The sequence below is a fragment of the Bombus impatiens genome, unplaced genomic scaffold (genome assembly GCF_000188095.3).
Source record: "Bombus impatiens unplaced genomic scaffold, BIMP_2.2 scf_0019, whole genome shotgun sequence".
NCBI classification, from domain to species: Eukaryota; Metazoa; Arthropoda; class Insecta; order Hymenoptera; family Apidae; genus Bombus; species Bombus impatiens.
Genome location: NT_176438.1, coordinates 269,051 through 294,289, shown reverse-complemented (window position 1 = coordinate 294,289; position 25,239 = coordinate 269,051). Strand labels below are relative to the sequence as shown.

The 25,239-nt window shown below is 32.2% G+C and overlaps 4 protein-coding genes and 2 long non-coding RNA genes across 9 annotated transcripts; 4 read left to right on the top strand and 2 right to left on the bottom strand.

Moving 5' to 3' along the window:
- Positions 1 to 154: 154 nt before the first annotated feature.
- LOC100746761 lies at positions 155 to 3,636 on the top strand. Its single transcript, XM_033318935.1, has 3 exons — positions 155 to 196; positions 475 to 590; positions 801 to 3,636. Exons 1-3 carry the CDS (start codon positions 155 to 157, stop codon positions 2,350 to 2,352), a joined length of 1,710 nt encoding a protein of 569 aa, XP_033174826.1. The 3' UTR covers positions 2,353 to 3,636.
- A 16-nt stretch (positions 3,637 to 3,652) lies between these two features.
- On the top strand, positions 3,653 to 5,655 carry LOC117151410. Of its 4 annotated transcripts, XR_004461313.1 has the most exons (4): positions 3,654 to 4,496; positions 4,727 to 4,849; positions 4,991 to 5,232; positions 5,310 to 5,655. It is a non-coding gene; the product is annotated as an uncharacterized LOC117151410 (long non-coding RNA). The 4 variants fall into 4 exon arrangements; XR_004461308.1 differs by having other exon boundaries at positions 3,653 to 4,496; positions 4,727 to 5,232; XR_004461312.1 differs by having other exon boundaries at positions 3,655 to 4,849.
- Positions 5,656 to 5,976: 321 nt separating this feature from the next.
- On the top strand, positions 5,977 to 6,239 carry LOC117151424. The gene is made up of 2 exons (XR_004461335.1): positions 5,977 to 6,065; positions 6,144 to 6,239. It is a non-coding gene; the product is annotated as an uncharacterized LOC117151424 (long non-coding RNA).
- Positions 6,240 to 6,433: 194 nt separating this feature from the next.
- On the top strand, positions 6,434 to 9,538 carry LOC100741407 (methyl farnesoate epoxidase). Its single transcript, XM_003484680.4, has 8 exons — positions 6,434 to 7,083; positions 7,270 to 7,521; positions 7,597 to 7,885; positions 8,005 to 8,243; positions 8,322 to 8,533; positions 8,656 to 8,742; positions 8,813 to 8,954; positions 9,293 to 9,538. The coding sequence occupies exons 1-8, from the start codon at positions 6,996 to 6,998 to the stop codon at positions 9,496 to 9,498; spliced, it is 1,515 nt and encodes a 504-aa protein (XP_003484728.1). The 5' UTR covers positions 6,434 to 6,995; the 3' UTR covers positions 9,499 to 9,538.
- A 709-nt stretch (positions 9,539 to 10,247) lies between these two features.
- LOC100741283 (probable cytochrome P450 305a1) lies at positions 10,248 to 14,953 on the bottom strand. The gene is made up of 8 exons (XM_003484679.3): positions 14,611 to 14,953; positions 13,381 to 13,635; positions 12,704 to 12,941; positions 12,081 to 12,240; positions 11,875 to 11,986; positions 11,425 to 11,605; positions 10,950 to 11,206; positions 10,248 to 10,621 (listed from the first exon to the last, which is right to left on the bottom strand). The coding sequence occupies exons 1-8, from the start codon at positions 14,699 to 14,701 to the stop codon at positions 10,440 to 10,442; spliced, it is 1,476 nt and encodes a 491-aa protein (XP_003484727.1). The 5' UTR covers positions 14,702 to 14,953; the 3' UTR covers positions 10,248 to 10,439.
- A 753-nt stretch (positions 14,954 to 15,706) lies between these two features.
- LOC100741169 (small subunit processome component 20 homolog) lies at positions 15,707 to 25,174 on the bottom strand. The gene is made up of 11 exons (XM_003484678.4): positions 24,990 to 25,174; positions 24,642 to 24,922; positions 19,289 to 24,541; positions 18,962 to 19,217; positions 18,276 to 18,881; positions 17,640 to 18,203; positions 17,364 to 17,546; positions 16,962 to 17,289; positions 16,460 to 16,890; positions 16,105 to 16,374; positions 15,707 to 16,023 (listed from the first exon to the last, which is right to left on the bottom strand). The coding sequence occupies exons 1-11, from the start codon at positions 25,032 to 25,034 to the stop codon at positions 15,874 to 15,876; spliced, it is 8,367 nt and encodes a 2,788-aa protein (XP_003484726.1). The 5' UTR covers positions 25,035 to 25,174; the 3' UTR covers positions 15,707 to 15,873.
- Between the last annotated feature and the right edge of the window lie 65 nt (positions 25,175 to 25,239).

Below are 25,239 nucleotides of genomic sequence, written 5' to 3'. Positions count from 1 at the left end.
GAATAATCATAAATCTAGAAAATAATATCTGATAATATAATTTAAGTTTTAAAATATTTAATATTGCAGAAACATTGAACTAGATATTTCTCTTATTTATTATAATTTTAAACGATCCTGTTTTCTTCGATGCTCATAGTATTTCTCCTCAACCATGTATAACAATTCGAGAACAACGATGGACAGAACCGGAACTGTAGGGCGACAGTCACTATTTGTCTACAAACGTGTTACTTGATTATCGATTGGCAACGAGTTTCGAAAGTGATGTACCATAAACGAACAGCGGTTAAAAGTCATGACTAGAATATTACCATAAAAAAATCAAAATTTCTCCGTGTCTTGTATTGTATGTTTCAGTTTTCTCATCAAGATTTAAACGTAATTATATCTGGAACTCAAAAATAGTTAAGGCAGACGGCGTTAAATAGTGACATTTGCTAGCATGTTACTTATAGAGAAATTCTGTAATAGCTGCAATTACGTTGTTCACAGGCTGCACTAGTAGTGCTACTGCAAGCCGCACTTGTGGCGAGCAAGGCAGTGGATCAGAATCAACTGCAGGAACAGAGGTCTCAGCAACAAATTCCGTAAGTGTACATTTTATTATTTTTACTAAAAACATAAATAGAACTTTTAATGTAATTAAAATCATTCTTACTATATACTATTTCTATGATCTTTCAGGATTAAAATATTTTTCTTTTAAACAATTCAAATACTGTAGTAAATGTCATAGCAATACTATAGCAAGTTTACTAGTAAATTATTATAGTTTTTTAAATAACTTTCGAACATAGATATGGCACAGCGGCACAGAAGAGATGGGGTGATGATTTGGGAGGCCATGGTGGCGGTTTAGCTACCGGTTACGGTGGAGATCTAGGTGGTCACGGTGGAGATCTAAGTGGTCACGGTGGAGATCTAGGTGGTCACGGTGGAGACTTTAGCGCTCACGGTGGTGATACAGGAGGTGGTTTCGGCCATTCTGGAGGAGGTGGCTTTGGTCACTCTGGCGGTGGTGACATCGGCGGTGGTTTTGGTCATTCTGGAGGTGACATTGGCGGTACTTTTGGCCATTCCAGTGGAGGTGACATTGGTGGTGGTTTTGGTCATTCTGGAGGAGGTGGTGGCGATGGAGGCAATGGAGCGCTCGAAGAACACCATGACGATCATCACCATCATCACCACGATCATGGCTATTGGAAGAAGAAACTGATTTGGAAGCCAGGATGGAAGAAAATCTGGAAACCAGCAAAGAAACAAATTTGGAAGCCCGCGTGGAAGAAAATTTGGAAACCCGTGTGGGTACCAACACAGAAGGCAGTATGGAAAGACATTCAGGTGCCAGCTTGGAAAAAAATTTGGAAGCCCGTGTGGAAGGAGATACAGGTCCCAGTGTGGAAGGACATTCAGGTACCAGCCTGGAAAAAGATTTGGAAACCCGTTTGGAAACCTATAAAGGTGCCAGCCTGGAAGGAAATTCAGGTGCCCGCGTGGAAGAAGATCTGGAAACCGGTTTGGAAGGAAATTCAAGTACCAGCGTGGAAGGAGATTCAGGTACCAGCCTGGAAAAAAATCTGGATCCCTGAATGGGTGAAAATCGGCATTCCTGGTGAGCACTTCCACGGCACCGATAACCATGGATGGCAGTACACTAGTCACGATCTGTGGAAGAAGAAACTGATATGGAAACCACTATGGAAAAAGTATTGGAAACCAGCGAAAAAACAGATCTGGGTACCGGACAAGAAGCTGGAGTGGGTGGAAGCCTGGAAGCAAATCTGGAAGCCGGCCAAAAAGCAAATTTGGGTAGATGACAAGAAGCTTATCTGGAAGGAAGAATGGAAGCAGATTTGGAAACCATCTAAGAAACTTATTTGGGTGCCTGATAAGAAGCTCGAATGGAAAGAGGCTTGGAAACAGATTTGGAAGACTGACAAGAAACTTGAGTGGATACCTGATAAGAAATTAGCCTGGAAAGAAGCTTGGAAACAGATTTGGGTACCAGCTTGGAAGGAAATTTGGGTTCCAGCATGGAAGAAGATTTGGAAACCAGTTTGGATATCAGAATGGTTCCCCGCAGACGACCACCATCCCCATCACCATGGTTGGGAAGACCGAAAAGATACAGAAACTCAAAGTTCTCAGATAGTTCCGTACAGTTCTGATGCTGCTTCAAAGCAGAACGCTCAGGCTCAGCAACAGCAACATCGAATCGACGAGAACAAGGTTAGATGGGATAGATCTTCGAAGACTGAAACTCCATCGATCAGTCAGGACCTGGTGCCACCACCAGCATCGAAAAATCAAAGCGGTCAGACAGCCAACTTTGGGTTTACCAATCACTGATCGAGCAGTATAAAAATCTATAGCTTGTATAAAAACCTATTCAAGAGTATTGTAACATAAGCCGCTGTATATATTATCTTAGTCGTATAATAAGTTGTAGAGAGTTAAGTTTTCGAAGGATTAATCGACTGACACGGCCCTGACCCTAACGCGTTTTATCTTTATGTATGTATATTTTCTACTCCCCCTTTTTATACAATGTTGTTGTTACTTTTGTTAACCGATGCCGTTACAAATAAAGTTGATTAATATTTTGTTAAAACAATTTTGTTATTATTTCACCTGATTATCACACATATTTTTTAGAGGTATTACGAATGAAGATTATAGAAAATTACAGTAAATCTACATAGCAAAGAAAGAAAAGCCTAATAAAGAAAAACTTCCTATTATTACAAATTTTCACATGGCATTGCTCCACGTTAACTAAGTAATATATAAATTCCAGAACCTACTCAAGATTAGAACATTCCGCAAAAGCAAGAACTAAGTAAATATTTGCTACACGAATCATCGACAAACATAACTTCAATATTTTCTTATAGTATTTCTTCTCGCTTCTTTTTCATATATTCTACATCCAAATCGCAATCTACACTAATACGCCGGTATTACCGGTACAGTTTGTTAATACATATTTCATTAACACTATCGCATTTCGCTTCGTCATCCGAGGATCCACTCGACATGACGCAACATGGCCACGCGGTTGTAGCCGCCGCTGCTACTGAAAAACCGGAGAAAGTTCGAATCTGTATGGAAGGAAGTCGTGTCGGGTTGTATATGGGAGACCTCGACCGTAGAGAAAGTATCCGTGCACCCACACATATGAGAGTGGTGCGGCTCACATGCATTCAGCGACATAAATTAATTCTTGCCGCTATACTGTATTCTCTTTGAGTTATCCAACTGCTTTATAAAGCCGGGTCTGCACCTGACAAATGAACGCAAACCTTTACAGTAGCTCCACATTAATTGGCTGATTGGATTTTCCTTCTTTAACAAGACATCGCTATGCCCACCAGTTCTTCAAGCCAACTTTGAGAAGTAATCCAATATCGTTACAATAAACAAACATAGATCAGGTATTTGTATTTAATGCGGAAAAGCTACAGTCTCAAAAAGCTAAAAGTCTCATGAAAGTATTTGAACATCAATTATAAAAAACTTTTATGTAGGTATACATGTTATGCCAATTTAATATATTGTACCTATTAACCAATTTAAAATTTCATAGGCAATACGAGACCCGACTATTCTGATTATATTTGATAAAATATGAAATCAATCTAAAAATGCATATAAAAGTTACAAGTCCTTTATTGCAAACATATATTTAGTAAAAAGTTAGTACATACACATGAATAACCATCTTATACATGTAATAGGTGTTAAACATGCTGCCATTAGACATTGAAGATTATTAATATAATAGATAATTCATTGTTTAAACACTTTTATGATCTCTACGAAATATATAAGTGCCTGCAAGACAATGTCTTGCAACTTCTATGTATTAGTTTCAGATTTGTTTGAAATGTATCGGTATAATCATAATAGTCGCGTTTCATCACTTTCATCAATTTCAGAATCGTTTCGCATAACAAAAGAAGGTTTCTATAAATATTCAAATACTTTCGTAAGCAACTGTATACTCCAGGTTTTTTAGAACTTCCTTGTTAATTGATAAAGTTCAGAGCCTAACCTAACCTATGACTAGTGGAAGCTTCATTGCAATTTAAATCACACTTGGTGTGTCATCTACTAAGCAATCATGTTTGTTGATGCTTATCACGTTGATTCATTGATGTCGTTTATGTTTGTTCGTATCTGTTCATCAAGTATAAACTCGGCTTAATAGGTTGTATGTATGTGTACATTGCGCAGTGGAATCGGCCTCAATGCACGACGAGAGAAACTTTTGCTTTAATCCAACTATACCGCAGGGTCAGACTTTTCATCCAATGTGTTTCGCTCGGGGAAGAAAATAGAATTGGAGAAATGTCGTACACGTATATTTTCTAATCGATCTCTTCAGCCGGCCAATGATTTCCACTTTTCTCCGGACCTCTTTCTCTCGTTCGTTTCGTTACAAATTGTGACAACGTTTTATCTCCTTGACGTTCATAGGTTCGACGAACTAGGTGAGATTTCGTTAGGAAATAATATATATTTGATTAGAAACATTTACCGAAGAATTTCTGTGAACCTAAAATATTTCGTATTATTTACTTCAACTTTTTAATGCTGTTTGGTTTGGAATGATTAAGAGTTAGGAAAGATTTAACTAGAATTAGATTTTTCACCGTTTGTAGTTTCACGAGCTTTTCTTAAAAAACTGTTGGCCTTTTTAACAATGAATTCTTTTAAATAGCTTCTATAGGCTCTCATAGAGTATTTCATCTCTGGCTTATGTATTTGGAATAAGTTTTGTAAAGATTATGATAAATACATAATAATGGGACTATGTTATACTTGGTGAATGAGACAGATAGAGGTATGTATATATCTTGGTATGTATATATGAGATTTAATATTATTTTACTGAAAAAATGAACCTGTTTTATTAATGAATTTTTTTACGTTTCCCCTTAATTTTCTTTAGTATCCAACTAACAGCAATAATATTATTTGCTAGGAATTTATAATAAAAACGAAACGAACCTTTCGGAAGAAGCCAATACATACATATTTAGAATATCTTTCAGATGAAACGATTAAGTGTCCAAGGTTATTTCCTTAAGAATATATTCTTTTCTACGTTTCTGAAGGTGATTTTATGGTTAAATGGAAATCTTGCGAGTTCAATACCAACCAATTACCACAATAGTAAGCAATTTTACGAGTTTACGAGAGCAATGAGGAATTAGGACGTATTAAGTAAGTTTCACGCGCATAAACAATGATCCATTAGCGCCGCCTTCGAGTAATTTCTAACATAAATTACGATTGGTTAGGATTGGCGTGAATTTAATGGCGGCGAAACCAAAAGTGGCTGTATGTGATTTTTTCCTAGCAACTGTACAACATTTTACTCTATTAGAAAGTGGTAATAAGGAAAGTATTTCTATATATAAAGATTAAGTCTACATTCGTAAATACATAAAACTTATTATATTATTTTTTTTTCCAAAAAAAAGAAAGCGAATGAATGAAGATTGAAAACATTTATGGAAAAGTTAAAAAAAATGTTTATTGCTACTACTTCATCGACGTGTATCTGCAAACATTGCTCATAAAACATACGTGTCCAAGCGCACGACGTCGACTTATGTTTGTTTTAAAATACATACTCAAACACGTGTAGGTATATCAATGTGTAAACGATTGTCTAGAAAGAAAATTACGATATAACATCTTGCATGATCATAAAATCTAATTAAGCGCCATATTAAATAATCACATGTGAAGCAATGAATATATTCCTATAATATAATATATTTTTATGAGTAGTAATATATCAAATGATTAAATATAAGAGAAACATCATTGATCATTTTATATAACACTATTTTTGATTTCAATATTTATAATGATCGGATTTTGATCTTTGATTTAGAAAAAAGTTGTAGGTCAGAGTTACTTTCCAAAACTTTCCAACAGAATTATTCGAGATCGTGGGTGTATCGGAAAGTTTCGTGTTACTGCCACTTCATGTTACGGAAGGTCAACAACAACACGACATTACAAATGCAGCGGATATGATATAATTAGTAGGTAACCATAAATTGCAACTGACAGAAATGCAAAACCTGTTGGATCGGTTAACTTCAATTAGTTTATTTAACCAGGAAATAATTCAGCAGCAACTTCGAAAGTACAGTTTCTATGGCGCCTCTTTTTTTGTAAGCTATAATGAAAATAAACAGGTAGTCGGTTCTTGTTATTTCAGTATGTTTCATTGACCTTAGTGAGCTGAATATAAGCTAATGGAACAATTATTATTTTAATTATCCATCATTTTTTTCAGAAATCGTATTTGAAAAGTAAAAGGAGAAATAATATCTTTTTTATTTGTGGGTTAGGTTGGGGTTAGGTTGGGGTTAGGTTATTCTCTTCTCTTTAGGTTGGGGTTATTCTCTTTCATTTCAAGAAGAATTTAACCTCGTGTATTCAGTATTTCAAGCATTCTTCATAAGTAAACTGCTTATAAATAGACAAGTAGAAACCACAGACCATTAACAACCACCAAATTCACAGAATTTTTATTCTTCTTCAATCTTTTCAAAAATAGCGTTTCAAATTTGAAATCGTTGCTCCTCTTAAATAAACAATTCACAGTACTTTTCTTATGATCGAAAGCGTGGAGACTTTCGCCGAAGAATTTCTTCTACGATATTACATAAACGACAATGATTGTTAAGTTCAACTAAGCGATTTATCTCACGTTGAGTTTTTGTTGTATCATAGTCTTAAAAAAAGAAGAAAAGAAACAGATAACATTTTTTCAAACGGAGCACAGAGTGAGAAGAGCACCATGAAAAGGATGTGTCAGACAAAAAGATATTTTTGTCAGAGGCCATGGGTGTCACACCGATAATATCACAGAGTGCCACTAGAATCGTTTTTGTTACAATACGTATATATGCTTGGTATAGTAGCTGCATTTGAAGTCCCGAGCTGAAGTATCAGTGCATTTCAAGATGCTCTACGCGACCATCTCTCTTCTCCTTATACTCCTTTTTATGTTTGGCGTTTATGATTGCATCAAACCGCACAACTTTCCTCCTGGTCGGTGAACAATCAATGTGTAATTAATAGCAAATATATTAATTCCTAACTTTAACCTTTTTTATAAAATCTAAGACAAATTTTATGAGAGTAATAACAATTGCTTCAACTTATTTAGTTAGTCTAATAAATTAATATATTTCATCAGTTTCTTTAATATTCGCATTTTATTCAATATTCGAATAGGTCCAAAATGGTTGCCAGTGATCGGTTGCTTCTTCACGTTTCGACGATTGAAACTGAAACACAAATACACTTATTTGGCTCTTCAAGACCTGAGGAAAACCTACGGGCCGATTCTGGGCCTGAAATTAGGGAATCAGAAAGCCGTTGTGATTTCGACGTACGATCTGGTAAAAAAAGTTCTTCTTCAGGAAGAATTCAATGGAAGACCGGATGGATTCTTTTTCAGAGTCCGTGCGTTTGGAAAAAGGAAGGGTAGGTAATGTTAGTCTTTTTTTTAATTCACAATAAAATTACTTAAAACATATTCTTATTAATAAATTTTGATAGGAATTTTATTCACGGAAGGACCAATGTGGTCTCAGTGTCGTCGTTTCACGATGCGCCACCTTAGAACCTTTGGCCTAGGTCAAGCAATTATGGAGCAACAGCTGATTGTCGAAGCTGATAATCTTGTGAATTACCTTCTTCGTGCCAGTGTCAAAGGTCCAGTACCAATGCATACAGCTTTCGATATTGCAGTTTTGAATTCTCTTTGGTTTATGTTCGCTGGACACAGATTTGACTATGCAAACGAGAAATTAGTAGAAATTCTCGAGACCGTCCACGATGCCTTCAGGTAATTTGAAACAAATTTTTTTTTAATATCATCACATCGTAGTTAAGAGTGCATAAGGTGTATGTTATACAAATGTAAATATAAATTTGCATACTTACACGAGTATATTCTTCTCATAGATTGATGGACACAATGGGTGGCATTGTTTCGCAAATGCCATTTCTACGCTTCATGATACCAGAATTATCTGGTTACAATGATTTAATGAGAATACTTCAGAAGCTTTGGAATTTCTTAGACGAGGAGATTAATATCCACGAAAAACGACTCTCTGGAAATCAACCGCAGGATTTAATTGATGCTTTCCTTTTAGAGATTTCTTCAAAAAATACTGAGCAAGGTGATTCCATTTTTGATCGTGAGTATCTCCTTTTATTTATACGATTAAAATATGATAACCTATTTGTTACTAAAGAATAATTTAATTGTTTAAAAGGGGAAAATTTATTGGTCCTATGCCTGGACCTCTTTTTAGCCGGTTCAAAGACTACGACAGATACCTTAGCGACCACTTTCCTATTTTTATCTTTACACTCTGAATGGATTAAGATACTCCAGGAAGAACTAGATATCGTCGTAGGTAGATTAAGATCGCCTACTTTAGAAGATTATTCATCGCTACCTTTGATGGAATCGTTTCTTGCGGAAGTAATTGATAGTTGGAATTAATTATACTATAACCATAAGATTCCGCGCTTTTTATTATCGTAACTACTGATCCATTGCACTTTTTTCTTTTGAATTATATAAACAGATCATTATTACGATAGGTACAGAGATATTTGATCTTGGCTCCACTTGGAGTACCTCACAAGACCATGAAGGACGTAACTTTCAACGGATATAGTATACCCAAAGTAAGTATTACAAATATAAATGTCCCGAATAAAAACATCAGTCTATGTATTCTTTATTATGTTATTTTAGAATACTATAATTCTCCTGGATTTCCATAGTGTGCTAAATGATCCAACTTATTGGGACCATCCAGAAGAGTTTCGACCACAGCGATTTCTCGACGCAAATGGCCGATTCTGTCAAAATAATGCTAGCATACCATTCGGTTTAGGTCAGTCTCCATACACAAATCATTCTCACTATAAAATTTGTATAAAATATTCTGTAAGAACTGGAAATTCATCTTGACAAATTTAATTCGTTTCTTTTCACTTGAAACATTTTCGAATCTCATATATGTATACACACGCATATATACACACAGCTCATTAATCCGGAAATAATTCACCAGATAAAATCATATTTTTTAAGTTTATGTAGTTCTTATTGCCAAATAGACGTCATTTAAATAGAAATTCAATGGATAATGTTGTAGATGTAAATATTTGAAGTCTTTGCATATTCTGAGGTAAAATGTTCTAGAATTAATGATGTCGTTCTGCCTTTTAGGTAAAAGACGTTGTCCGGGTGAAATGCTAGCCCGGACATCCTTATTCTTATTCTTCGCCTACGTTATACATTACTTCGACATTGAAATTTCACCAGAACACGGCAAACCCGATCTAAATGGATACGATGGTTTCACTATATCACCGAAATCTTATTACCTCAAGCTTACGGCGAGATCTGACGTTATAAACTGCACTACAATGTAAATATTATAGATAATTAGACTAAAATATTAAGTGTAATATGTCCTATATGTTTTAATAATTTTATTGAATACAAATATGAAAGCTGGAAATTATATAACTGAAGATTGTGAGTAGTCTTCTAAGAATAAATTGCTATTCTGTACATAATAATTGGGATACCATATGCTTACACGATGGCGATTCAATATAATTCATTAAACACCAGAGTCGAGGAATGTGCTTTATATTATTTAATAGAGAAATGTTTTTATTCTATTTATTAAGTAATATCTCCGAGTGTATGATTTCCTAATTACTTCAAATATATAATAAAAAAATTTTGAGAAGAAAAAGAATCATCTTCAATATTTAAATACAAACTACATAATTTTTATTAGCTTTACAGAATCTATTTTCCAGTGACAAGGAAATATTTGACAGGCATGTTGAAACCTAATATAAAAGGACTGAATCGCCACGTGGCGTGCGAGCGAAGGTACATTTGGACTTCTGCGAAACGAACTGATTTCGTCGAACACGTAAAACGACCCGTAAAGCGACTTTCACGCGGTAGAAACAATAAACAATATTCAAGAGAAAAATTTGTTGAAGTCAAACAAACCGAGCTTCTATCCACGGGTGGAGCTACTTCAAAACAGAGAAACGTCACATTTAACGTGCATCGGCAACATCTTTATCATTGAAACAATAAATCGAACAAATAAAAATAGGTATATCCAGCCTGGATACTAAAACAAATGTACAGAACAATATATTTTACCTTGTCTTTATTGTTTTATTCTTCATACTGATCAATTAGCATTTTTTTTCATTTACCATAAACATTCTATTGAAATTTTCTGTAGGAATAACTTCCTGTTAATTACGTGATACATGGAAGTTATAAGTGTAAGAAATTTAGCAAGAAATTATACATATATCAAGAACGAGGATTGCAGGTATTAATATCGTGACGTCACGAGTGCCTCATAAGGCTTTGGGGACGATGTCAAGCCGTATATAATTTCTACAGAATTTGGTCCTTTGCCGGGAACTGGACGTAAATTATACTTCTGCATTATGCCTGTAAACAAAATGAATAGTGCGGACTTCGCCAGTACTTCGCCTGGACATCGTCTTCTTCCTGGAGACAAACACATAAAACTATAGAAAGTATCGATAAATAAAATCATCTTTTTAATGATCATAATGTACCCAGTATTTTGCGTCACTGTTTCGTTTAGCTCATAATGACTGCATTAATTAACTTCATGAAAGGTATTTCTAACTTTCATAGAGATATCCGGAAACATAAATGAACAGCGCTATTATCTTATTTACGTTGTTATGTACTTTGATAAAATGACATTGACGTGGACTGCATATTTTAAGAAATTTTTACAATTCTACAATGCTAGAAGATTTTTGGGTATTTGTAAAATACATTTTACAAGTTCTAATCTATTTTATACCTTTCCCAAATTGCAGAGAATATGTATCTGGCTCGAAGACGTCATTTTTAATAAATCTTTCAGGCATGAACTTGTGTGGCTCTGGATAGATACTAGGATCCTTATTGATGGAGTACATATTGACTAAAATGGTGGTATCTCTTGGTACCGCGTACTTGTCAAGAATCGTATTGTGAAGAACTCGTCGCGGCCCAATTATAGGGAATACTGGCCACATTCGTTGCACTTCGCTTATTACAGCCTCCACATATGGGAGCCTATAACAGTGAAAAATTTCATTTTTCTCGCATACTACATTATTCTAATCTCTTCATCGAACATACAATTTTTGCTCTTCTACACAGGAATTACAACAAAAATTGTACAAGAAACATAAGATAGAAGATTCAACGAAAAATTAAAGGAATTAGTAATTTCAGCTAAATCCACATTTTTACATAGATAAGTTCGAATATTTAACAGGAAATTTGATTACTTTGCTTTATCCTCCACTTCAGGAAGTCTGTCACGCGGTATCACCGAGTCGATTTCCTTTTGTACTTTATGCTGCACATCCTGATACACCGTCATAGTTAATAACAGAAAGTCCAAGGTTAAACTCGTGGTCGTAAAACCAGCAAGGAAAAGATCAATCAACAGTATCACCAATTGGTCATCTGAAAAATATGTTATGTAAGAAAACGAACTTATACGATTGGTAGGATTGTACGCGACAATTTCTAATGAGAATACTTTCTCTTTCGTGAATATTTCTATGAGTATATAACATCAGTATTCTTAGAACCAAAGGGAAATTAAAAATTATCTATTTTTCAGTTCTATGAAAAATACTAATATTTTTTTCAGTAGATAAAATTCTGATAGAATTAAAAGATATGAATGTGTTTACGAATATAAATAAAATAACTTATAAACTTGATCGCACCAGTGAAGATAGGGCTAGATTCCCCATGGTTTTTCATTTCATGAAGGAACATGTCAATTACATCTGCTTCACTTCCCGGCTTGTATTTCTTCTTATGCTCAATGATAGTTTCCTGTACAAAAAAGACGTTCATGTATAACAAGTTCATTGTTAAACAGCGTATTTAATAAATGTAAAGTCATAATTGATTTACATCATGGGCATACCATTAAGAAGTCCTTGAGTTCTTTGTTCAGCGTACACAAAAGATTGTATCCTGAGAACTCAGGTGCAATGTAACGAATCCAAGGGAAAGCAGAGATAAGTCCGCCCATCATGTCAAAGACTTGTGCTCGAGTTTCCATCAACTTGATAAAAGACTCTATTCTGCATTGGAAAGAACAATCAATCAGGATTGAATGTATTTCAAGAACGTGACCTACTTTATGTTTCGCTTCGAAATTCTTGTGGATCATTACTTTCGTTTCTATAATGATTTATTCCGTGATTTTTGTTCTTTCTTTCAAAAAAGAAATATAAAGGAATAATAATTCTTCTTAAATGAAGCGAATTTTACAAAGCAATAATAAAATAAAATCATTTCTTTCCTTTCTTCTGTTCTATTTCTGTTTTTCGAAATTCTTCAAAAGATTTTGTAACAATTCTAAATGAAGAAAGTAAAACATGTTTTCATGAATAATATAATTAACTTACATTACATAGAAAAAAAGGAATTTAAGCAAACGTGTAAACGATTCCAACAAGTCGTTTATACGCATGGGAGACCGAATACGTGAAAACGGTGATACACAAAGTAGAGAAATCCAATAGAACACGTGTATTTATGTACCTTTCGCCCCTGCTGAATGATTCTCCCGTCGTCAAAAACCAGAGGACGTTTATCACAGTCGGTGTAATCAACGGTCTTAGTTTGTGCGGACCCTCTGTATTCATCTCATTCAAAAGTAAGGTCAGTTCCTTTCTAATCATTTGCGCCATCTCGCGTTTTCCAAAACCGAAAACCCTCATGGTCCGCAACATCCAGCTCCGTAATTCCTTCCATTCTCCTCCGTCGTTCATTGTGATGCCTATCGATAATAACAGGAAACGATAATATCGCTAATATTCGAATCAAGTTGCATCTATTTCGCACATCTGCTATATTGCGAAATATTATAATACGTAGTTACAGCAGGACGTTGATTATCCAAATTAATAAAAATAAAGTTTCAACAACCCATTTTTCATATATGATAAGACAATTGGAAATAAAATAATTTTTAAAGATAAATGTTTATGGAAAATTAATTGTTGTTAGTATAATTGTTGTAGCTAAATTTCGCATTCCATTTGAAATAGATATTTGTATGAGTACATATCTATTTGATGATGCAAATGAATAAAAATCATCAAAATATGCTCTTTTTTTATTCGAATGATCTTTCAAAACATCTTGTACCAAACAATTACTGTTTACAATTTTTTCAATTCAACTGATCTATTAAAAATAGTCTTGAACTCTAGTACCTTGCTTTTTGCCCATATTTCGAAGTTTGATAAATTCGTTCCAAGGTCGTCCATCGAATTCCTCATTCTTCAGTACCGTTTCACACAGTTTGCTTCCAGAAATGACCAGTACCTTTTCATTACCCATAGTTACGCTTATCACATCGCTAGCATACCGTTTCGAAAGTTCCAGGAACGCTTCGTGCTGTCCCCCAAATTCACGAATCAAACGCTTCATTAAAAACTGGTTGCCGAAAATCGGCCACGAGAATGGCCCTAAAAAATAATAAAGCTTTAAAAAAAGGAGAAAAAAGAATACGTTTCATGGTCTTACATAATAAGCAATATATATACTATATGCTATTATATATACGATATACTATTATCTATAGTATTAAATTTATAAATTTCAAGAACGGAGATTAGAGCATTAAAAAATAATTATTTAAGTTTTAAGTAGAATAGGAAGGGATCAAAAAATTCAAAGAGCTTTATTTTATAAATATTATAGTAATTGAAAATAAATAATACTAATTTATTTATATAATAAAATATGTACTAAATAATAATAATAAATTATATTATAGATATCGATATTATGATAATAATATTTCGAAGATTTTATAATCAGTGTCGAAAACGTATTATAGATCATTCTATTACTCTAAATTCGAATATGTATGCGAATATTAGTACAACATGTATTACTCTTTATATTTTGTATAGAGAATAAAAATTTCTCGGACGAAAAAAAAAAAATTAATTCGGACGAAATAGATAAGCCTCAAGAAGAATTAGTTTCATTAGAGGAACAATAAAGACGCTAATTTAAACCAGCTCAGTGACCCAATCAACCCGAGTAGTGTATACATCCGCATGATTTACATTCACCGCTAACGGCTTCATTGGTAGATTAACTCCTTTAGTTCATTCATCTTGATGAAATATTAAATTAATGATTCTATACCTCAATAAAAAATTATAAAAACTTATCATGACTAATAATGATCTAATATTTTTAATCTTCGTAACATAACACATTATTATTGTCAATTTTATTTTACTGTAAAAACCAAAAATTATAAATATTAGCAAGATAAAACTCTTAACTATATTGTATATCCGAAATAAAGGTTACGTAGAAATTATTAAAAAAGAATACTGATTTGGTGTATAATGATCCATACACTAATTTTGTAAGATGTCGACTAACGTGACTCAATATTATTGATAAGAAATAACTTTGATTACCTGGTGGGGTTTTTCTCGTATGTTGTCCGACTACTAAATAAATAATTAATAATATCAGCGTTACTATTGCTAGCAACACGGTGGCAAACATCCTGCAACGTCCCACACGAACTTACGATTCTATACTCGAGCGATCAATGAAAGCGTTCGAACTAAAATTGGTTCTCCCGAAGAACGACTGGACGATAGATCGATAGGTTGAAATTTTTCGTCCACAACTAATATGTCAATTCTTACGTTTCAATTCCGGTTTCAGCTTTTTATACCGACCTACTGCCGATAACATGGATTACCCGATAAGCACGAATACTTCTAAACCGTAGTTAAGCTCTTGCTTATAAACATGTCAAAATTCGAAAAATGAAAAGATCCCAGTTGCCGATACTTCAATACTATATAATTAGACAAAACTTTGCACTTACGTGTATTGTTTTTAATGTATTCATGTGATCATGGTCACTTGATAATAAGAAGCTTTTTAATTATATGTATCCTTTGAGGAAGTTGTTAAGAGCGGATAAGTCCCTTATTACAATACATAAATAAACTGGATTTATGTATTGTAAAATTAAATAGGTTTTACTATGTCCAACAATATTCAAAGATTATTAAAACTGTAAACAGCCTTTCGAAATTTTTAATTCAAATCATTGATCGATGTGATCCGACATTTATAAAATAAATTACAGCAATTAAATTTTGAATATCTGTGTATAAGGGTAGTTATATGTATTGTAAAAAGATCTGATTTTAATTATATTGAGTTGAGTAGTAAATTCGCTCATCCTTCATCTTCACCAAGGTATGGATGTGAAAAAATTTTATAAAAATTATTTGAAGAATATAAAAATATGCCCCTCTGAATTTTTTTATAAAAGATATGATATTTATAGAAATTATATTTATAGAATATTTAGGAACAAAATAAGTTAGTTTTTCATGAAATAGATTTTATCACATCTATATAGCAAAATGAACTTATAACTCAACCTAATATTTTTTAATATAATATAAATTAATGTATTCTCTTATTATACAATAAACGTTCATTTAGTATTATTGAAAAATAATTAAAGACATACATACATATGTACATGTTTATGTATAAAATCTACATATTATCTATTTTTAAAAAGATATAGTATGACGTAAATTGCATATGTATATACATTAGATTTGCAATTATTCTAAAAATACCATCAACCTGACAAATAAATATTTTCTTGACAAAATGTTTTATGGTAACAATTATTTTTAAAATATTTATATGATATCCAAATCGACTTCTTTTCTTGCGCGTTTTTTCATTCTTTTCTTCCCTGTCACTCTGTCAGATCTCCTTTTTTTAGCTTCTTTTTTCTTCTGTTGTCTTGCAATTTTACGTTTGGCAGCTAATTCTGGATCCGTTACAAACTGTAATAAAAAAATTTTTAGTACTCTTAATCATTTTTTACCACTTATTTCACAGACAAGGTAAAAATGTAACAAATTTACCTGCTGCGTACGCATCATCTTTCTTTCTGCTTTTTTAATATCCAAATTCTGTTGTATTCGATTCAATAATCTAGTATATTCTTCGCTATCTAATCGTTTCTTAATCATCACACTCGCTTCTTTAGCTAATCGTCTTAAAATGGTATTTTTTTCTTCTGTAGTAGATATTTCACGCACAATTGGTGACATAATATTAAAAAGTACCACATTTAAATATTCCATGGGTATTGTAGCCACAACACCGCCAACCCACTTAAAGAAAGCAGTCCGCTGAAAAAAGAAATATCACTTATATTCTAATTATTTATTTAACATTATAAGGAAGTATACATAAGGATAATAATGGGTACTGTACCACTGTTATTGACTTAGGAGCTTGGGTTATTTCTATATTTACAGCCTTTCTCAGCCTTCGAACAAGCCAAGGAAGTGATAACTGGTTCTTATCTTTATCTTTCATTTCATTGACTTGATCTGTAGCAGTATTAATCTGTTTTACAGACTTTAATATTCTCGCGATAAAAATTAAATTTTTAACAGTCTGATCGGCTAATTCTTCTAACGTCATATCAGGCTGTAGTTGCGCAATTAGGTCTAAACTTAAACTTTTTATAACGGTAGTAGGATCGGAATACATGTAACTGGTTTCTGCTTCACATTTTTCAGGGTTTTCTAAAAGGTCTATAATTTTATCAACGTCATGAACAGCTAAAATAAATCCGATCAGTTGAGACGCTGCTAAACGCACCCATGTATGAGGATGTGCCAATAAGGACTGACTATATTCTGAAATACGCAAAATTCTGTTAATACTAAACACTCACGAATTAGGTAATATAGTAATACATTAAACATACCAGCAAACGAACGAATAGCATTTTTATATTCTTCACTTTTGAGAAATGCCGTACAATTTGCCGATATTTTTAGTAACAATTGCAACACTTGAAACATATGATGATCTTTCATTCTCTCTGGATCTTTGATATAATGCTCTTTCTTTAATTGCATTTCCTTTTCTGTATGTAACTTCACGAAACGACCAGGTTCATTGCTATCATTAAAATCTGCATGAAATTGTTTCAAAAGAAGCGGTAATATTTCATCTAAACGAGACTTAAAAGTGTCCTTTTCTACTGTTACAAATATACCGCATAACTGAGCACCCAACGTTCGATGCATTACCTAAAATAACACGTAATCAAGTAATTTTATAACGTTAAATGTGTACTCTTAAGATTTAATTTCAACTAATTTACCTTAAGATCTTTTAACCACGCTACAAGTATATCAAAAAGTTTGCTTCTGTTATTATAAGGTATACGTGTAATCATTTCCTTAATACATTTAGCGCACAACTTGCGACATATTGGATTATCATCATTTATCAATCTTACACCCACCATTATAAAAATGATATCCGACTTCAAGACCAAAGTTTTCTGAAATTATGATTGATATATAAGTTATGAGTTTGATTTTTTTCTTTTAATCAACAGAAAAAGAGGAAGAATGAAAAAACTAAATGTACTTACTACTGGAAATCCTGTAACAATACTGTAAATCATCTCTAAAGCACTAAGACGACCTGGTTGCATTTCATAGCTAACTTGCGTCAAATAAAATGCTATATGTTTCTGTAAATGTTTACCAAGAGGATATTCCATCAGATAAGAATAAAAAACGGAGCGAGATTGTACTCTAACGTGTTCTAGTTCAGAAGTAATGCTTAAAGCAGCAACTTTTTCCATAACGATATGCATTTCAGGAAGAATCATTTTTCGAGCAATTATCGCTTTGATTAAACCAAATGCTGTTGCTTGCTTATCAGTGTTGTGCATATCTTGTTCAGCATACATAATTAAGGCTTTCAACTGATCTATACTAATTACATACTGTTTCACATCACGAACAATTACAGACATACATTTAAAACCAGCCATCACTAAATCAAAATTATCTCCTTTACTTAGGCCAGCTGCAGCATATTTATGCAAGATAATAAAGATAGATGAACAAATATCAGAAATTGTTTCTTGTATTGAAAGCAAATCCATTTTAAGCAACCAGTTTAAACACTGTAAAGCTAACGTGCTTAGCTGAAAAAATATATCAACATATCAAACAATTGATCACGATTATTATTTACAATAAGAATATAATAAATTTACCTTCACATGTTGAGATTTTATGCATTCACTGATGTGTGGTACAAATGGATCTATCAGGGACTTAAATTCTGTATTAGATATTTTGTCTCTTTTTAACAGAATATGGAAAAGTTTTAAACCAAATTCTATGATAATGTGAACATTGGTGTTCTTTGAAGTTTTTGAAGTAGCCTTTATGCCCATTTTATTTTTTGGTTCTGGAGGTATAATAAAGCAATCTGGTTTCTGTCTACTGAGTATTTCTACTTCCTTTTCTGTTAATTCTTTATCATTCTTCTCAGACTTAAACTCAGGAATACTTTCAGAAATTACACCATAAAGGAATATTAACATTTGTTCCAATGGTATAAAGATATTATCAGCTAAACCTAGTACTATGTTTCTGAAACATTCCACAACCTTCTGCAAAGTTTTATGCGAATGACTTCTTATAAGCACTTCTTTTAATGGTAAGATTAAATCCACCAAACATGATTCAGTAATATATTGTGCTAATATATGAAATATGTCATAACTTTTTGTAGATTTTGCTTCTGATACGTTTTTCACAATTCCTATTACTTCTTTCTCTTCCGCTGTTAATCCAAATAGATCTACTTTACATACCTAGTTAAAATACAAGAATATATGAATATTAGATATATCACAAAATTTAGATTTTAATATGTATTTACAATATTACTTACAGATAAAATACTTTGAAGATTTTCATTGATATCAAATTTCTGAAAATATGGTTTCAGAGCTACTAATACTGATTGTACTGTAAACGCGAGAACATGAACTTGAAAACCTTTTGTTAATAAAGTATTCATTTCTCTTAAAAGATAATGAAGATACTTCGGGCCAAGAGTTATCATAATTTTTTGTAATATTTCTCGAGTAACACGTCGTACAGATTCTAAACGAGATTTCAAGAATGTACATAACTTCATAAAGATTCTGAAACAATTTATTATAATATTTTAATAATCTTTTAATTTTATATGGAGGTGTATATATTATATACTTACCCTGGTAAATTAGCATCTAAAATATGTCCAGGTAATTTCTGTAGTAATTTAACAAAAGCAAGAGCAATTGGAACTCGCATTAGTTCTTCTTCCTCGTTATCTATTGCAATTCTTTTCTTGTTAATCTTGTGACTACTTTCGCGACTCGTTCTCGCTATAATGGAACAATGGAGTTGAGGTAGCAATTCCTTGGATATACTAAATACGACTCGTCGTGCTCCATTCTGTGAAAGAATGATCTGTTTTTCCATTACAGGTACTTCTTTCTGTGTTTCATTTCGTACTTTTCCTACAGTTTCTTCCACAGTATCTATATTTTCAGAATTTAAAGATTCATCTAATTTCTCTTCTACTTGTTTTTCATTATTTTTATCATCACCTTTTGCAACACTTTCTCCTTCTTTCTTTTCATCAGAAATTATTTCTTTTTCATGATCCCTTTCAATTTCTTTGTTATATTTTAGTACTGAAGATTCTTCTACAAATTTATATTTTGACAAATCAAAATGGAAAGAATCTAAAATGCTAACAATGACTCTAACAAGTTGTTTCTGAAATTCAATAGAATGTCTTAGCTTTTCTAAGTAATGTTTCAGAATAATCTCATATTGATGCCATGGTAAAAGTTTGCATATAGTACCAACTGTTCCTATTGCAGCATCGATAAGACTATTTTTATGAATAAAAGCTTCATTGCATAGATATGAAGAAGCAAAAGGAAGGACAAACTGTGTTAATGTTCTCGGATTGAACGGCTTCTTCAACGTTTTTGCTATATTACAAAATTTAAGAAATGCTCGAGCTCTCCTGTGCAGTTGCAAATGTTGCATGTTTTCAAAGAAATCTACTTCGGGATCCGCCTTATCAGTTAATACAGATAAATCCCGTAAGACGGGATGGACGTCTGAACATTCCATAGCCAAATGTCCCAAAAAAGCTATTGATTGAAGCCTTACGATTTCAATTTTGCTAGTTATCCCTTTTCTTATAAGTGGTAAAATTGTATTGTCCATTAAATAACGTCTATCTGCTACATTTTCTTTATGTTTCTGTGCCAATTTACAACCAAGTAGCTTAAGATACTGTCCTGCATTATCTCTTAATGCTAGATCTGCTTCATTTTTAAGAATGTAATAACAATTATAAATAATAGCTATGCCAAACTCTAACGTAATCTCATCCTTTTCTATTGCATTATTAATTTCAGAAAATGCATCCAATCTTTTTTGAAAATCTGGTTGATCAAGCCACCTGCGATCCCATGCATTAAGTGCACTTACTAATTCATAATTTTTTATTAATATCCCATGACAATCGTTTGTAGACTTTTCCACAATTGTTTTATAGAGTTCCAACAGGAGTTTACGAGCAGGAATTGCAGATATTGCACCTAATAAAGGTAGAATTGCACGCATGTGCGTTGTTGGTTCCTTCACTTGCTTTACAAGGTTTATTGTGGTTGTAATCAATTCAATAATCGTTTCTTCTCCCTCTCCAGCTCCAGCTTTTTTAGTCAATATTGGTAAAGTAAGAGTAAGAAGTATATCACATGCATGTGCATCTTTCACGAATTCTGAAATACGTGATAAAATCACAAGTTCTGATTTATTTATTCCCTTGGTTGATTTTTCAAGTTTACTTTTAATATATTGTAAAATACTGAACACGTGTGGGAGAAGAATAGTAGATCCATAATTAACTCCATTAGATAATGCTTCTTCATTTATTTCAGATAAATTATTAAGTATAGGTGTTAAAGGAACAAAAGGTGTATCAACTTCCATATCATTTTCATTTGTCTTTCCGTAGTCTTGTAGTGTTACCATTTTCTCAATCATTTCAACAATAGCACTGATAACAGGTGTTTCAGTTTTTGAACCCACTAAAAGTTTCATTATGTAAGGAAGAGAACTAACAGATTTATTATCTTCGCGATATTTTATAAATAACGGATAAAAACGTGAGTTCTGGCTCCATGCCATAAACAACCTCAATAATGGAGTAGGACTGTGAATACCTTCTATAGGTAATTTCTCTAACCATGGAAATACAGCTACATTAAACAAGGCATCTATTTCATATTTATTCCATTCATAATCTTCAAAGTGACCAAAGAACCTTGCTAATATTGAGATGGAAGTGGATCTTACATTTTTAATAGATTGTAACAATCCAACATGAACTTGATCTGATTTCTGTAAAATTCCAGTTACTTCTGCCAGAATGCATATTACCAAACCAAGTAAGTAGGGTAACAATTTCTTTCCCATCTTACTACCAAATTGTTCTATTAAAATTGCAAGTAAATTCGTGGCACTCTGCAAACGTTTAGGTGGAATAATGTTACTCAAATCTACAGTATCAATAATAGTTTGTGTAAGTTGTTTCAAGTTAATTTGTTGATCATTCATCTTATCTAATTCAAGCATATATTTCTTGAAAGGCTTAAATGCCATGTTGGTAAATATGATCATTTCATTCTCTTGAATTCCAGATAGAAAACGTAAGATCATTTTTCGTTTTAAAGTACCTCCAGCTTTACCACCAGTTCTCATTCCTGTTTTTGCAATCATTTTAGCATAAATTATACGCATTAATATAGGTATAAATTCATTGCGATGTTCTTCCAGTATAATATTACTTTCTTTATCGACTTTAAAATGTGTCAATTCATTTTTCATGTTTTTTTCATTAATTATACTAAGCAAATTTTCCTTATAAGGTATTAAATATTTCTGTTTATAAGTGAGAAGACAATTTAAAGCACCCTTTTGAATGTCAGGAACTTTTGATGACAGCAAGTCTAAATAAATGTTCTGCATCTCTGATTCCCTATATAATGTTCTTGGATTTGTTATCTTTTCAAATACTTCAAGTTGAGCAAGTAAAAGCTTCACTTTATAATTCTTACTTATTACAATCTTATTTATCTGTCTAGACTCCATATCTATTTGTTTCATTTTTGTATCTGTAGAAATAGTAGCTTCCTTTTTTTCTTTTTCCTCTTTCTCATTTTCTTGATTTTCTGCAGATTCGTTATCACTTTCATTTTCTTCATCAATTTCCATGTTGTTATTAGAAACAATTGATTCTTGACCTTTTAAGATACTGCAACATCTTGCATCTTCAGAATTTGACTTAAAAAAGTTGTGATTTACAAAATCAATGAATAGTCCTGTTATATCTCTATTCTTCATCTCACAGAAATGTGAAAAATTTGTCATACATTTCCATAAAAGAATTTTATGATTTTCATAGTCTGGTTTGTCACTGCATTTTTGCACAGCATTTTCTATTGCAGAAATAACTGTACATTCAAATAATGGTTTATAGTCTACAGTTACTTCATGATTACATTTTAATTCAGTTAAAAATATAGGCCAAAACTGTTCATATTCCCTGATTGCAAAAGTAGCTATGATCTTACTTATAGGTTCCCAAAGTAAAGAAAAATTTATATACAGATTTCCTAGTAAATATCGTAATGGAAGTTCATAATACTTCAGATCTAAATTTATCATTGCTTCATTTTCATATGACAATGCTTGTAAATGCAGCAATTTACTTCGATAACTATGTACTGATATAGGTTCACATTCTGCTAAATACATATGTTCCATAACACCTGTTTCCTTCTTCTCATTCGTAATAGACAATTTTACTTCACTAATATTGGAGAATAAAAGATATAAATGAGTTACTATTAAGCGAATTTCACTAAAGGGTGAACTCAATTTTTCTGCAATACTACTGTTTAAGTTTTCAAACACAGTTCGATTTATATACATTTCTCGGTATTGTGATGTGCTAAAATATGTTACACATAAATCTACAGCATTTAAAATGAATTTATTATCAGGATATTTGATAATAAGATCTAATACTTTTATATCATTCTCTTCCATAAACTGATGCAAAGTTTCTGATTCCAATATGTGAATTGCGGATTCTAAAGATATTAAGAATGTCAAACATAATTTGATCATTTCAGTTTCTGTATTGGTATCGTTTAATATCCGTTTATATAAAGATAATATTCCCCTTTTTAAAATATCCTTAAATTCTGCTGGTATAGGCTTCAGATGTGGCAAAATAATTAACATTTTTAATGCATTTGTTGATATACTATTATCCAATAAAACTTCTAACTCCTTCTGGAAGTAGTTAATACTATCAGATTTTACACCTCTTATATCTAAGATGTATTTTGTCCATTTGTTTAAATTGATACCATTGAGACATAAAGGAACTTTTGCATTAACTATCTTTGTAAACAGTTGTAAAGTATCATCATTAAAACCAATGAAAATGCTATGTCGTATTATATGTGGCAATACCAAAGTTTCGAATGATGAATAATGGATTAAACTTTCAACAGCACCATATAATAGTTGAATATTTTTCACCGACATAACTTTAAGTAATATTTGGCTAGATGTTTCCTGCATCAATCTAACATTGGCTGCCAAAAGAATAGTAACTGATACATTTATAACTTCTCGTAACACATTGTCTTCATTTTCAAAAGTATCTAAAATATGTGACAATTTTTTAATCAGAGGTACAGGATCTATAACCATTTTTCCATTTCTATGATTAACAATTATATTTATCAATTGCATCAAAAGAATCAGACTTTTCTCTTTTCCAATTTTTGATTGAAACTGTTTAGTTTCTTCAATTGATTTGTCCATGACATTTAAAAGTACAGACCAAAGTACCTGGCATTTCTGTGAGTGTATACTTTGTAGCATACAGTTAATAATTTCCTTCAATAATTTAAACATTAAACTTTGATTGAGAGAATCATTATTCAATCCATTGAAGTATAATAAAAGCATTTGTTCTGCACATGAATGAAATTGTCCTGGTATACCAGATATTACTTCAAACAATAATTTACCACATCCTGGTATTATATTTGGATTACCTATCAATATATGCAATACTGTCTTTAAGAAAGAATCTTTATCTTTTATCTTACGTACCACAAATGCAAAACTTTCAGCTGCAAAGTTGTTTATATAAGTTGGCTGTGTATCTGCCAACAATGGTAGCAACAGATCAAGTACAGTTTTTACATTTTTAACCAGATATTTCCATAAAAATTTAAATAAATAAGCTAATGATGTGAATGTGTATTCTATTTGTTCTATGTCTTTTGTTTTTAATAACTCAATGATAACAGTTAAAAATCTAGGGAAATATTCATAAAAATCCTTTTGTAGGTCTTTAGACATAGCAACAACTAATCTGCAATGAAAAATTTATATGATAATGCTTGTTAAAAGCTATTTTAATCCATATTTTCCTTTAAGTTGATGATAGGTAGAACTTTTAATTTAATACTTACTCTAAGATCGGTTGTAGAAACAAAACATCTTTCTTTGCTAAATATTCTATCAATGTATCTACTACAAACTGCTTTTGATTAACCAATTGTGGAAGCGTTACGATATCACGAACTTTCTTTTTAAAGCTGCAGTAACCTTCAGTAAGGTTAAGATAATTCCATTTCTGAAGTGTTTGATGAAAATACGTTTCGATTTCTTCATCGTTCTCCTCGTTTCGATGTGCAACACGGTGAAATACATCGACGTCGATTTCATTTACTCTTTCGGTAAATGTTTTAAACTAAAATAGAAGAATAGAAGGATAAAAAATATTTGATGAAAAACAAGTGATTATTTACGCTACATACTTGAAATGTATTTGTTTCTTTATGACGAATTGGCTTATTCTTCATGTTGATAAAACATATGAAAACTTCTAAGTTTATATTTAGTTTCTCATATATAATGAATTCTTTAAAGTAATTTTAATTGACAACAATCTACTTTCACGTGTATTTCTCACGTGTAACTAAGTAGCACAAACAACCGAATAGCTACATCTTAGATAGGAAATTTTTCTGTTAGGAAAGAACTAGGACTTCTAAAAAAGAACTAGAA